Source organism: Hypomesus transpacificus, chromosome 26 (assembly GCF_021917145.1).
Source record: "Hypomesus transpacificus isolate Combined female chromosome 26, fHypTra1, whole genome shotgun sequence".
Taxonomy (NCBI): Eukaryota; Metazoa; Chordata; class Actinopteri; order Osmeriformes; family Osmeridae; genus Hypomesus; species Hypomesus transpacificus.
In genome coordinates this window covers 7,008,321-7,022,878 of record NC_061085.1, presented here as the reverse complement: position 1 = coordinate 7,022,878, position 14,558 = coordinate 7,008,321, and the positions used below count along the sequence as shown (strand labels likewise).

The 14,558-nt window shown below is 49.1% G+C and overlaps 1 protein-coding gene across 2 annotated transcripts; it reads left to right on the top strand.

The window, feature by feature from the left end:
- The first annotated feature begins 6,788 nt into the window (after window positions 1-6,788).
- Window positions 6,789-10,104, top strand: LOC124487318 (regulator of G-protein signaling 21-like). 2 transcript variants are annotated; one of them, XM_047049550.1, is made up of 4 exons: window positions 6,789-7,029; window positions 7,254-7,315; window positions 8,316-8,482; window positions 8,743-10,104. In XM_047049550.1, exons 1-4 carry the CDS (start codon window positions 7,025-7,027, stop codon window positions 8,986-8,988), a joined length of 480 nt encoding a protein of 159 aa, XP_046905506.1. In that variant the 5' UTR covers window positions 6,789-7,024; the 3' UTR covers window positions 8,989-10,104. The 2 variants fall into 2 exon arrangements, with proteins under 2 accessions (XP_046905506.1, XP_046905507.1); XM_047049551.1 differs by having other exon boundaries at window positions 8,684-10,104.
- Window positions 10,105-14,558: the final 4,454 nt, after the last annotated feature.

The following is a 14,558-nucleotide window of genomic DNA, read 5'->3' as shown; positions in this document are numbered from 1 at the left end:
GATGTATTTCGGAGAATTTCAATGTTTATTGTTTGTATATTCTCTCCTGACGTGGGCATTAATATCGCACAGCCCAAGCGTTGTTCTCGCCAGTGAACTTAGCATGTGGAGGAGGTACCATGGACTCGTTTGTCTTTTTTTTCCAGGTCAACAGGAAATAGCCGGTAATGCTTTCAGTGATAGATGAAGATTTCGGTCCGGTTGGTCCAGACGAGACGAGAATCAATGTCTCGAACGTTTACAGGATTGATGTGAGGCTTCGTTTGGGAGGGGGAGGTGGGGGGGAGGGGGGGGGGGAGGGAGGGGGGGGGGGGGAGGGGGGGGCCGTGGCTAAGAGAGCAGTGTCGGAGGGGGTCTGTGAAAAAGATTAGGATTATGAATCTCATCTCGTGTGTTGTGTGAGTCAGATGTGACCAATCAGAGGGGATTAAGGGTCTTACACACTCCAACATCGCAGCCGGTCCCAGAGAAGGGGAATGATTAAACAATCCCTCTGCTTGATGTTCAAATGTATTCTCCCCCTTCATTCCGAAAACCATCGCTTCAGGTGGGAAGGGAAACGATAAAAGCCGTGCCTCTTTCTCATGAGGACCGTGCAGCAGGGATGTCGACTTCAAATCGGATGGAAATCGGGTGCCGCGATAGCTCACCGGATTAGTACACGAGTTCCACGTAGGCTGAGGCCTTACCGCAGCATCCTGGGTTCGAATCTGGCCCGGGCCCCTTGCTGCATCTCTCGCCTGCCTTTCCTGTCACGCTTCACCTCAATAAAGAAAAACACCAAACAATACATCTTAAATATGTTGTTTCATTGTAACTTGTTTAACTACATGCTCTTATGTTTCTTCCCATTGGCACTTATACATTTTTCACAACGTATGCTTCATGTTTTGGCTACCCACAATGTATTTGGGGCTATCTCATTGTTTGTGATCAGTGACCTATGCACTTTTGTAAAGCTCTCTCTTGGAAGTCGCTTCGGATAAAAGCGTCTGCTAAATGAATAAAGGTGAGTGTAAATATGATGGAAAGCTGTCAATTGTGTTGTCAATTGTGTTGTCAGTCTTCCTTTTAATTTCTCCCCAAATGAACGTGGTGTGTTTGATGTCCACAGAAGGCATATCTGTAGCGCTATCGGGCCCCTCTCGTATCAGTGAGTGATCTTCCCGCCATAACCAGATTACATGGGGGTGGCCCCAGAGGTTTCTCCTGTAATTACTTTGCTGATTGGAAAAATAAGAATCCTTATAAGGTCTGTCAATCAAGCATGTTGTGTTTTCAGACAGATTACAGGGGAAATGTCAACCATTCTTCATGCATTCACACTCTGCGAATTCCTCTGAATACCTAAAGGCTGGGTGATTTCCTAATTTCACAAACAAACAATGGAAAGTGTATAGAGCTGAAACAAATGTGCAAGATTTCAGCTTGAGTGATTCCAGTCAGCCCTCATGTTAATGTGTCATTGAACCTATGCGCGCGTGCGTGTGTGTGTGTGCATCCGTGTGTGTGTGCCTTCAAGGTCTGTGTGCAGCCTATTTTCAGTGGTGGCAGTACAGTGGATATTTCGTTCGGATGATGCAATCCCTCAAGCTTTGTGCCCTTCTCCGCACCAGCCTGGTCGAAATGGGACGCTGCCTGACCCTGTGGAAGGGTGACAAAAAAGAGGTCACCCCACAGAAGAAAAATTCCTGATTGACCTCGCACCCGTGGGACACACACACACCCACGCGTGTGCAGGGAGTGTCGGAACACACACACACGCACGGCAGGGCGTCCATCTTTGCTTTTGGCCCTTGCTGCTGTCCTTCCTCGGAGGACATCCAGGAGCGGTGGGATGCTACGTCAGCGGCCGCCTGGGGACCAAGGACAGGCGCTCACCTCACGCCCGGCCTGGGACGCGGCCAGGAGAGGGGTGCGCTTGGTTTGGGCTCCTGGCAGAGGAAACTCGCGTGAGCACGGGGAGACGGCGACGCCGTGAGAGGCGGCCCACCTGAGGGCCGCGACGGGGAGTCGAACTCGCTGATCTTCTTGGTGTGTGGCGACGGCGACGCATTGTCGTTCACCTCGTGTGACTTGTTCTGCCTCTCTCTCTGTCTCTCTCTGTCTTCTTTTGTTGAGTGAATGATGCTCTCTGATATCCACGGTTGCTCATCTTCTTTTTATGCTCTTTCGTCAGGGCCACATGGCTTTTGGTATGCGAAATCTAGCATCGCCCCCTTCAACCCCCCCTCCGGTGTTTTTAATTATACATACGTGTAGATATGCAATATGTATATAGATCATCGCAGAAGGGCTTTTTCTCCCAGAGAAGTTGTACTTGTGGTAGAAGGAGAGCGTGACAACATCGTTAGAAGGGTCCGGAGTACTGGGACCCACTGAGGGAGGCAGTCTGTTTCGCCAGACGCCCGCTTCAAAGACATCACGTTCCCGCGAAAACAAATCGAGTCGGATTGCTTGATGGACGATGATGAAATGAAGCTGCAATGATGTGTGTTTTCAAAATACAGTACTGTGACATCCCATAGAACCAGAATGTCCCCTCGCTGCCTGGCTCACTGTGGGCTGAGAGACCCAGGAAGCCTGGGGAGGCCTTGAGAAGACTGGGTCTGGATCTGGTCCATCTGAATATTGCTCCTTAACCTTAATGACAGCAGAGAGGAAGACCCAACTGTACATACAGTGACAGAGGGGTTTGGCCACGTTGGAAATCTCCTTACTGGAATATCTAGACTGATAGAACAGGGTTGTATTTTACATGTGAATGCAGGCCGTGGTGGTGACGTATATTGAGTTGCTCTCAACATCTGACACGAGTGCAGTCCTTCAAAACTCAGAGGGGAGAAAATTGGAGTTGTGTGGTGTTGCTGTCGAGCTGGCCTACGGGCGGTTTCACTTGTCAGTGGTGGAGCCTGAGAAATAAATGGTCTTCTTTTTTTTCTTTTGAACAAAAAGAAATGTTAAAAACATGGACCTTCTGTGGAGATGTAGCCAATACGAGTCTAGTATTTGTCTTCACTTGTGGTCTCTGTACCTATCCAGGGCCACAGGAGGCTATAGCAACATTTTCTGAGAATTATTGACAAGCACATCCAAGCCATTCATGAACTTTTTAAGAGCCCTGTCAAACCGGTCCCCGATGTTTTGTTCCTCTTACTTTTACCAACAACAAAATAAGTCCACAGTGGATTTCGGATTTGCTTTATGCTGCATATTATTCACGTTGTAGATAAGGTGGAATGTAATTGAATGAATCTCCTTGATGCAGAGGATCTGCCTCGTTCCTCTCCTTCAAACATTCATCAACCAAGAGACTACCTTCAACTTGTCATGGTGAGGAGGACGAATGGGCATTATCCATACATTCGCCAGCTAATATTTACACATGGTGCCATTAGATAAACACTATGCTAATTGCGCTATTCTGCACCTCATAACAGCTCAGCGCGCCCATTAACGCAAGGTAATTAGTTGTAATTTGCATCATTAAATGGAAAACAATGGCATAATCATTTATGAATACTCAATCAGAGGATAATTACGCAGACCCGATCTCCATCTTCAGGGTGGAGAGGAGACGCACAGATTAAAAGAGAGCCTTTGTTATCTGACCGCGGGCCTCGCTGCGCATCGCTCAAACAAACAGTCTAATGGAGTCGTTGGAAGTGACTGTGTTCGTTAATGCCCGCATCGCTTTTTTCTTGTGTGCGCGCATTTGTCAACAGCTCCTCCTTTGTGTCGCCCGCGTGAATACATCTGCGACAATGACGCCGGCGCCGTCTGTTTGTGTGGACTGAGAGAAGTCGATTACGGAGAACAAAGACGTGGAAGGAGGTACGAGGAATGTGTTGGAATGGGATACGGGAGCGCTGCATGTTGGCATTGTCGAGCAGCTAGCCTAGAGACGGCGTTCAATACTGATGGATACAGTCCCATAACACACAGACACAGAGATAACAAAACTTCAAACCAGACAAAAGGAGTCCAGACAGAACTAATACAGGGGCCTGGCTATGCCCATTCCAAAACAGAACGCGACGAAATGGAATGAAAGGTCTAATATAGTCACAGTGTGCGTTTAGACAAAGATAGGAAGAGAAGACCTGGTAAAAGCCTTCTACCTTTGACCCCGATGGTGGGTGTAGTCTGACAGTCCAGTATTAAGGCCGAGGAGCACAGCTTCTGTGGACTCTCACTTCCCAGCTGAGCTTTTAACATGAGCAGTCCAGAGCGGCAGTCGACTGTCCTCTGTGCCAGAGGCCCACAGGGAGGGAGGGAGGGAGACAGAGAGAGGGGGGAGAGGGGAAGGCAGAGAGGGAGACGGAGAGAGGAGGAGATGGGGGGGGGGGGAGAGGCCGAGAGGAGGAGAGAGAGGGAGATCGGGAGGGGAAAGGAGAGAGGGTGGGAAAGGGAGAGGCAGAGAGAAGGAGAGGGAGAAGGAGAGAGAGAAGGAGAGGGGGGTGGGGAGGAAGGGAGTTAGGGAGGGAGAAGGAGAGAGAGGCAGAGAGACGGCGGGGGAAAGAGAGGGAGATGGCGAGAGGGAGAGAGAGGGTGGGCCGCGTTCTGCAGAAGGAGACAGCTCCACAGCTCCCCCCAGTGGAAGGCAGAGTGGGATCCTGCTCAGAGGACACTGGGGAGAAGCGCATGTGGAGGCAGCCTCATTACATAGTCTGTCTCCTTGCAGACTCACTCACGAAAATATCCACTGGTAGGAATGAGTTTTCCATCCTACATTGGACGTCACCGGTCTGCCTCCCCTCACGTCTTAACCGTGCGTGCGTTTGTGTGTGGGTTTGTGCGCGTACAACCCGAACCTAACGACAGCTTTCTTTATTGAGAGACACACGTCAAGGCGGTCTTTTCTTGAGTGCCTTGTGAGCGCATGTGTGCGTCGATGAAGTGGGTGTGTTAGGTTGTGTAGGTGTGTGTGTGTGCGCGTGTGTACGTGTGGGTTGGGGGTGGGCGAGGTCGGTGGTTATGTAGTTATTAGTGTATCATTGGAGAGACAGGGGATTTGTCTCTGTTTGTCTGGTCAAATGAAATGTAATTAGAGAGTAAGAATGGCACAGAGCAAGCAGGAATGGAGGGCCGAGGCCAGCTAATCAACTCTTCAATCAGTCTTTCCGTTAATCAGGGAGGTGAGAGTAGGAGAATGCAAATGAGGTGTATTTGATATGTGGGGTCCCAGTTCGACTTCTGTCATAACAAAAGTTAATTAGGAAACGCATCGCTCTGTCGAGGCCCTCGCGGTCGTGTCTCCTGTCTCTCCTTCCCTCCTAGATCCTGTATCTCTGTCTCTGTGCATCCTATTTGCCTCTCTGCCCAATCCTCTTTCCCATGTTCTCCCTACAGAGAGAACCAATTTGAGAGGAAATCTGTGCGTCGTTTAGAAGTCGACCCGGTTATTGATTAAGCATGCAACGCGAGCGGTTGTTTATACAAATTCGCCCAAGGAAACACTGCGCCGAGCCAAACGCTGGGGAATCTCCATATGCAAATATTTCGACGTTTACAGACTGTTTACCCACAGTGTCTGAGGTATGTTCTGGCATCATCTGTTTGCTTAAGAACACGCACGGAAGCTCACCTGAAGCCCCTCCGCAGTTACCTCTGCTTACTTGTTTCCCCCGCAACAATCGAAAGATGGTCTCAGCCGAGTTGCCACGAGTGGGCAAGCTGTGCGCCTGCCCCTGACTAAGTTAATAAAGCGATGAGTTATTGGTGTGTGGGGTGGGGGTTGGAGGGTGGGGGGGTGCCGGGGGAGGGGGAGGGGGGGGGGGACATGTTGTGCAGCTGTTCTATCCACACTGGCCAGGGTGTGAAACGGCCATAAGCCACCACGGCTGACAAGCGATGGCCATAGTTCAAAGAGAGTGACTGCATAATGGATGGGGGCTGAGGATCTCCAGGTGGGAGGGTGCTCCGTCATTCTGGCCTATCAGGAGAGGGCCTGAGGGCCGTCGGGCACTGTCGAGGTGCGTCCCTGTCATTGACAGGCTCGCACCCAACACTTTGGGTTTGGGAATGTGCGTTTCCAGCTGCGTCGGTTCGCACATTAGCCATGCAAATCCCAGTCTCTCTGGTGTTTTACTACACCTGTTCCTGCTTTTCCTGGCCGGCCGTCGACAGGCGAGGGGCCCACAAATCAAGCGGGGTAGCGGAGAGGGGCGGACAGGTAAGCCCGCTCTGCTGTCTCCGTGACGCCGCCCCCCCCCCCTCCTCCTCCTCCTCCGCTGCTCATGGTTTTGCCATTTGTTCTGTCATCAGTCATTTTTATAACCCTCTATGTCTCCCTCTCTATTTCTCCCCCTCCCTCTCTCGATATCTCCCTCTCTCTCTCTCTTTCCCCTCTCTCTCTCTCTTTCTTTCTCTCTCTCTTTCCCCCTCTCCCCCTCACTCTCTCTCTCCCTCTCTCTCTTTCCCCCTCTCTCTCTCGCTCTCTCCCTTCCTCTCTCTCTCTCTCTCTCCCTCTCTCTCTCTCTCTGTTGAAGGCTCCCCTCACGCCCCCACTGACAGGGACGGCGGTGTCTACCCCTCAGCCTCTGTCTGTCACCTCAGAGGGATGTGCTCAGGGTTCAGTCTGAACTGGGTCAAACAGATCCACCGTTCTTTAAGGGCCCCAGATATCTGCTCTGGGAATTGGTCTCAAAACACCCAGAGAGAGAGAGACAGGGAGAAAGAGAGGGAGAGAGGGAAGGTGAAGAGAGGGGAGAGGCAAAGAGATGGAAGACAGACGGAGATAGATTGAAAGAGAGAAAGGGAAAAAAACAAAAAGAGAGAGGGAGAGAGAGAGAGAGAGAGAGAGGAGAGCAAGGCGGAGGAAGAAAAGAGAAAGCTGAACCCTTCCTGTCAACCCCAGGCCTGTTTCTGCCAAGTGACAACATGTAGGGACTTGTGTGAGGTATGGTAGAGGGGAAGGGAATTCTGAGCAGAGAGAAACCGCTGGTGTTGTCGAGCACCTTGACGAACAGCGAGCTTAAAGTTGACTAAAATTGCTCTTAATTGCAGTAATAATTGAACGCAGATGGTGTGAGTATTGTATGAGCTCTAATTTGTCTTTTCATGACTGTAAATGTGTGATATGTGTTTGTGTCTAACTGTTGTCATACCCGCTGTGTCTCTCTGGGTTTGGTGAATGCCTCTGTTTCCAACTGTTTGCTTTTGGTTTCAGGCGTTTGTATTGCCATGCAGAACCGGTCTGTATGAAGCCGCACAAGTTGAACCCTGTTATAAACGACTTATTCATCTTTCAGGACCCGTGTTGAAGAGGCACTGGCTTGGGGAGAGTCAGTCGATAAACTTCTGCAGTGTAAAAGTAAGCCCCCGTCTGTCCATCGCCGAGTTATTTACCGTGACCTCTCTGCTCTCGCCGCGGTCGTCCTGCTCTCCACCACAGCTGGTTTCCAGAACCTCGCTCGGTCTCCGCCAGGCAGAGCGGGCCGTCTCACAGAGTGTCAGAGAGGCAGCAGCAGTGTGCTCCAGGGGTGGAGAGGAGCATGTGACTCATCGTTGTCATTCTCAGAGCCACAGTGCAGGAGCCGCGATGGTCTCAGTCTGACAAGAAGCCAGGCTCCGATTCTATTCCAAAAATGCCTCGGGGGCACACGGGGGGCAGAGAGATGTTTTTCTGTCTCTGTCTCTCGCTCCATCTTCCCTCTCCCCCCCCCCCCCTTCCTCCTCCTTTCTTTCACTCTCACCTCCCAGTAATTACATTTTATGGAAATGAGCTTGGCAGTGCGCTTTCCTGCCCTTTGTCACTTGTTTCCCCCCCCCAAGTTCCAACTCGTCATGGTAAACGCGGAGGGTGATATCCGTGCTTCATTTCAATCAAACTATAGCCGAGAAATACAGTACCTGATGTCATCTCACAGGAGGAACCAGTTGCCATGGACACATTTTGTCGATTACTGTCAGTTTTCCAGCTGTGATTTATGTGAAGTCATTACCATGAGTAATGTTAGGGCACACGGTTTGGTGTTTGTTTGTGCTCCCCACAGACCAGTGAAAAATGACACACCTGAACGGATGTATAAATAGACGGGGCAGTTTGAAAAGGTGGAGAACTGGACACCAGGACTAATTAGGCTACCAAATCAAGTTCACTCAAATTTAGATTCCAGCATTGCGTGTGTGTATGTGTGTGAGTGCGAATTTACGGGACAATCCTTAACCCTTCGCTGAACTCACAGTCCTATGTAGGTTGTGGTAACGGGCCTTTTCTGGTCTCTGCCGGCTCGCGTGTCGTCAAGGTGTCAGCGTAGAGTTGTGTGACCTCCCTGTAACCCCATCCCTGATGGATTTGCTCTTCCGTCCAGAGGGCCAGATGGTCTTTGGGGAGTTTCTGAAGACGGAATACAGTGAGGAGAACATCCTTTTCTGGCTGGCCTGTGAACAGTACAAGAAAGTCCCATCCATCTCCGAGATGAGATCCACGGCTAACAGGATCTACTCGGAGTTTGTCCAAGTCGACGCACCCAGACAGGTACAGACATTAGCACAGTCAGAACTACAGAAACACCAGCTCACTGTTAGCTTGAAGCACGTCGGCCGGGTTGTGATGGCTCGTTTGACGTACAGGCCGTTAGCAGGCTACATGTTTGAGCCTCACCACCATCAAACCGACAACATACAATGTTCTTTCTCACTACCAGTTGATTTTCTTTCGTTTTTTTTTTTCTATTAGATCAACATCGACTGCGGAACCAGAGAGGACATAACCGAGTCTGTCTCCCATCCGACCAGGGCTTCGTTCGACAGGGCGCAGCGGTTAATCTACCGGCTGATGGCGAAGGACTCCTACCCCCGTTTCCTCAAGTCGGACATCTACCGGACTCTTCTGAAGCAGTCGGAGCGGAGATGAAGACCCCGACAGGAGCTCCTGCTGGAGGAACACTCCTGGTCTGTGGACCCTCACGTCTGCCATCTCCCATTAGGGATACCCAAGCGGAGAAACAGTATACTTTAATGGGATTAAAATGTATTAAATGAGAGCTGAATACATTTTTATTCTATTTAGATTGTGCTTTTTCTTCATAATTGGAAGTGTACTTAAAATGGACGTTTTGTTTCTGTATTCACATACTTATTGACAACTTGAATATATTTCAGCATGTTCAAAGTCACACTTTGCAAGTATACTGTAAGTATTAGTTATTTCTGCTTGGGTACGTATTGCTCAAGGGCAGAGTATTTGACTTCAGAACAAGAGGTTGCAGGTTCAAACCATTCTGTTCGTCGCTTTGGACGAAAGCTAAATGAACAAAATCCTCATATCACTGTTGTTCAGCACACCTGAACTCTGGGTTTCGGCTCTGCAGGCTAGGACAGGGCACGAGCTCCTTTATCAGGCTCAGTTGATAATCAGGGTGGAGCTGTCGCCTTGTTCCAGACAGCAGATACAAACCATGTGATGGATGAATTGGCAGTGCCAGGGTGAATTTAGACCAAACGATACAGTTGTTTATAGCCAGCATCCTCAGTGAACTAAACTAAATGTATTTACTGCCTACTTAACGACTAAAAACGGCGGCGACAAATCGTCCAAATCCAGAATTGATCATTACATTTCGGGGTAATCCTACCGTCTAAGAATATGAGAATCGTCTTATTTTCCTATTCTAGGGTCAGTAGAATGGTGATTCAAAACAACCCAACACACAATTCAACGCAATTTTGTGAGTTGTTGAGAGGTGGCGTGTTGTTCCAAGCCGAGGTCTCCCACAGGCTCTGCTGTTGTGTTTTTTTATTTCCTAACCTGTGTGTTTCTGGTTTCCATCAGTCACTGCAGGACCCTGCTGCATGCTGGGAAGACTCTGCAGGCTGTCTCACACAGCCTCGTTGTTGAGTCACTGAACAATATTCAAATCGCTTTTAGAATATCTTCCAGACACATCTCGTTGTATTTGTTAAGCAATGTGTTCAATACTTTCTTTACTAAGCTTTATTTTCCAACGGACGGCTTCATTGATTGGAAAAAATGATGTGTCATTAAACATTCATACTTTGTAGAACACCGTCGTTTAAAATGCAGGGATGGTCGAACCCTTTGATACCCCGCTGTCAACAAATGCTATGGGGCAAAACAAATAAAAACATTGATATATAGTTGTTTGTTCCCGAGGTTTGAGATACAAATGGGAAATCCTGTTGGTACTATTCCTGGAAAAGCATGAGCTTCTAACAGACTTCCTGCCGTTGCAGTCCCAGTCTCCTGAGACCTGAGACACAGATAAGGACCACAGGGAGCAGTTTCCTCTGTCATCCAGTGTGTGCGCACGGGAGTGTTAGTGTGTGTCTGTGCATGCACGCTGATGGACCTCCAGGGGGGGGAGGGGAGGGAGGGAGGGAGAGAGGGAGGGAGAGAGGGAGGGAGGGAGGGAGGGAGGGAGGGAAGGAGGGAGGGAGGGAGGGAGGGAGGGAGGGAGGGAGGGAGGGAGGGAGGGAGGGAGGGAGGGAGAGAGAGAGGGAGGGAGGGAGGGAGGGAGGGAGGGAGGGAGGGAGGGAGGGAGGGAGGGAGGGAGGGAGGGGGAGAGAGAGAGGGAGGGAGAGAGGGAGGGAGAGAGGGAGGGAGGGAGGGAGGGAGGGAGGGAGGGAGGGAGGGAGGGAGGGAGGGAGGAAGGAAGGAAGGAAGGAAGGAAGGAAGGAAGGAAGGAAGGAAGGAAGGAAGGAAGGAAAGGAGGGGGTAGGGGGGCAGGGAGCACTGCAAGTACCCAGCAGGTAGGACTTCTTTGGGCTTTCACAACTGAGATAATGCTCAGAGACTGAGCTGGGGCGAACAGCAGCAACAACTCCCAGCAGGGGGCGGGGGGGGGGGGGGGCAGATAAGGTGTCTGGAACTCTGTTGAGTGCCCAAAATTGTCCCAGTTTCCAACTGAGGAAACAGGACATTTCTGAGGGAAGATTAACACCTGCAGCAAAGCCTCCGGTGCTCAGATGCATTCCGTAGCTTTAAAGTTTTAGAAACCGTATTTCTTTCCGAACACACAGTCTTCTCCTGGATTTCCCCTTTTTGCATTCCATACATCTCTCCCTTTACACGCCTCATTGATACGGCCACACAAAGCAGATCTCAGACTCTTTGAGTTTGCTCAGTCTAAACCTTTGAGTTTCCAAGCCAGCCCAAACTTCTGAGTTTGCTCATGGACACTTCTTCTGCATGTCCACTAGGGGGCAACAGAGACTTGATTTACAATCACATAAACAAAATACCATGCATTTTTATTCTGTGCTTCTTGAAAACAATTCAGCGCGACAATAAAATAACCAACCGTTAAAGTTCATTTGATATGAAACCACGGAAGGACTTGGGAGATATACAAAGACACATTTTCGCCCAGCCACGTCCAGTGAACTTCTCAACTGGTGTTAGGAATAAAAACAATAATGTATTGATTCAGAAGACTCTTTAATCCAAAGGAATGTACAGGAGAACTTGAACATGCAACCTCAGGATCTGCAGTCAAGTGTCCCTAACCCCTGAGCTATACCGAGGAAGATAGCTGACCGAGTACACCAGACATCCACACTTCCTGTTCTGCTAACTGAGACAGAGAGACATGGGGGGGAGGGGGGGATTTGTCTCTGGGGGATTTCAGACACCAGTCGATGGGAAACTGTCAGTCTGATTTCTCCAGAATTTCCCGAGTCACCTCGATTCCCAGGCCGATTCACTTCCACCCCTCTTCAGCAGGGGCTTCTCTGGGGTTTCACTGAACGCCTCGTAAGATGGACTCTCATGCTGCCTGTGGAGCTGTGACACTGACACTGTCACATCCTGCCGTCATGCTGCCGTCACCCCACTGCCCACGCCGTGGGACAATCATCCCTCTTATTTCCAGTCCTTCGTACCTGCCGTCTGGCCGTCTCGCTCGACAGGGCCTGGTGGCATCACACCAGGCCCTGGAAACCATGGATCCTGTCAAAGTCGGGGCGTGAGTCAGAGGTTGTGCACTCCAACACCGGCAGAACCAGCCCTCTGTTGAGGCTGCGCTGAAAAATCGAGGCCAGACGAGACTTTCCTCATGATGGAAATTTTAGCCGTGTTGAAATCCTTAGTGAGTCCTGTGAGAAGGGGGGAGTGCTGATCACTCTGTCAGACATTGAGTCATTTAGCAGACTATCTTTTCCAGAGCGACTTACAGTAAGTACAGGGACATTCTCCCCGAGGCAAGTAGGGTGAAGTGCCTTGTGTGAAAGAAGTTTTGGGCCTATATGTACAATGAATGTGTTTCAGGAAGAAGCTTGATACAATGTATGTTAATTCAACTCCATTTGGTAGAGATACCACCTGTAGTTTTATAACACCTAACTAGGAGACATGAAGTCTAAGAGACATGAAGTCTGGGTGACCTGATAGGGTTCTTGTCACCTGGGGGGAAGAGACAGTTGGTCTGAAGAAAATGTGGATTCAACTGTATTGTTCTAAGGATTTAACCAATGACAGAAGAGAATTGGTATAGCTTCAGGTCTGTAGGATGGACCAATGGCTTTTGAGAACTGTTGTATCTATAAAATGGTCTGTTGAAGAATGTTCTGGGGGGTTCAGGGCCATCAGCTGAGTAGTGCTGGTGGGCTGGATCATTGTACAAAGCTTCTTAAATCTATCTTAAAACTTCTCTTAAAGCACATTTATTGTACATATGACTAAAATTTCCTCTACACCTTGCCCAAGGACACAACGGCTTGGAGGGAGTTGCGCAGCACGCTGTCCCATTGTGGTCATTGCTATTGTAGGACAGTGTAGGGATTTCATTTGCATCGGTGACAAGTTGGAGGGAGATTGAGTTAGGGGCGATTGAGTTTGGTGTCGCCTGAGGCAACCACATCAAGAAGCCCTTAACGAAGAAATGACGCTCATCCAAAATAATGGAATTATCTCGTGGAGGCCTCGACCCAGATAGATCCTCAGATAGTATTAATAGAGGATACGCTATATTCGATTTAACTGTACTATACCATTGTGGATGAAAGGTCCATTTTTGGGTGTTTACTGCGGTTGTTGTTCGAGCTCTAATAAAAAGCCACGTTGTTTGTTGGAAGGTTTCTTGCCTTTTAGAGGCCCAGTAGTGGACTGCGGTGTCTTCTTCACAGACTAAAGCTAACTGGGTCTTACTCACAGGGCCGGTAATTAATGACCGCTGTTTCATCTGCTCTCGCTCTCACCCTCCTCGTTAGAATTTAATTGCCTCGAAATTCAATTAGGCATCCATCTGAGGAGTTCCTAACGGCAGTCACATGTCGTGCCTCGGCAGGAAGAGAAATGAACGCACTTCCTGGGGACTCCTTCTTCTCCTTCTTCTTCTTCGTCTGTCCCGACTGCGGCTCAAGGAGCCCAGTAGGCCGAGTTGGGTAATCAGTTAGGGTTATCAGGTAATCAGTTTGGGTTATCAGGTAATCAGTTAGGGTTATCAGGTAATCAGTTAGGGTTATCAGGTAATCAGTTAGGGTTATCAGGTAATCAGTTAGGGTTATCAGGTAATCAGTTAGGGTTATCAGGTAATCAGTTATCTCCCTGCATGGCCCGTGGGAAATGCTCAGGGTCACAAAGTCACGCCAAGTCAGCGCTAACGACGATTGAACAGCACGCGGCGCGCGGGCGCACAAACGATTTCCCCGTCGAATGACGGGTGTCGCTCAATGTACAGAGGAAGACTGCAGGTAGGAAGGGTGTCTGTGGGCCACGAACGGTATTAAGGAAAGGAGGATGTGTGATGTGACACAGGGTTTTTTCTTCTTCTTCTGTATCACACACCCAGAGCCACTGGACGTTGTGACTCAGCATCACTTCCGATGTTGAAACCCTCAAGGCCTCAGGACGTGGCCGCGCTGTGGTGAAATCGTCTCAGCAACGCAAACGGCCACTCCCTGATTCTACAAGGCGGTTTGAATGAACACAGAAGATATTCACGTTTGACACATTTTGTAATCACGCATTTGTTTCTGGTGTGCGGATCGAAGGATTCAATCTTTTCCGCCCCCGGTCAAAAAAAAACATATAGGGGAACAAACAACTCTCGTGATTTCAAATGTGTTTCAGATATCTATCAATATCTATTTTTAACTCAGGGAAAAAGCATATCCAGGGGTTCATATTTTAGTACTTGAGGCATTAACAGTGTTCAATGAAATCACAATTTTCTCGTGCTCAAAAAGTTGGCACAGACACCACCTCATTATTTTTGTCCTTCTTGCCTTGTACTCCCACGTGATCTTGTACTCCCACGTGATCTTGTACTCCAACGTGATCGTGTACTCCCTCGTGATTTCCTATTATTGACTACAAACACAGAAGGATCAAGTTTCCTGAAAACACAAAGAAGGCTTTGTCCTTAAAATGTACCTGTGTTGCACCAATGCTGGGGGTACGGACTATCAACACCTGATCCCATTTCTGAGATGTTTAACTTATTACTTAACTCCATAGTACGAGGCAATGACTCAACCCTTGATGATCGTTTGTGATTCACCAAGACACGCCTTCATGAGTTTACTTAAGGGATTTCTTTGTTTGCGCTCATCTAATGGTCACGGAAACTGCACATCTGGGACCGTTTGTGTGT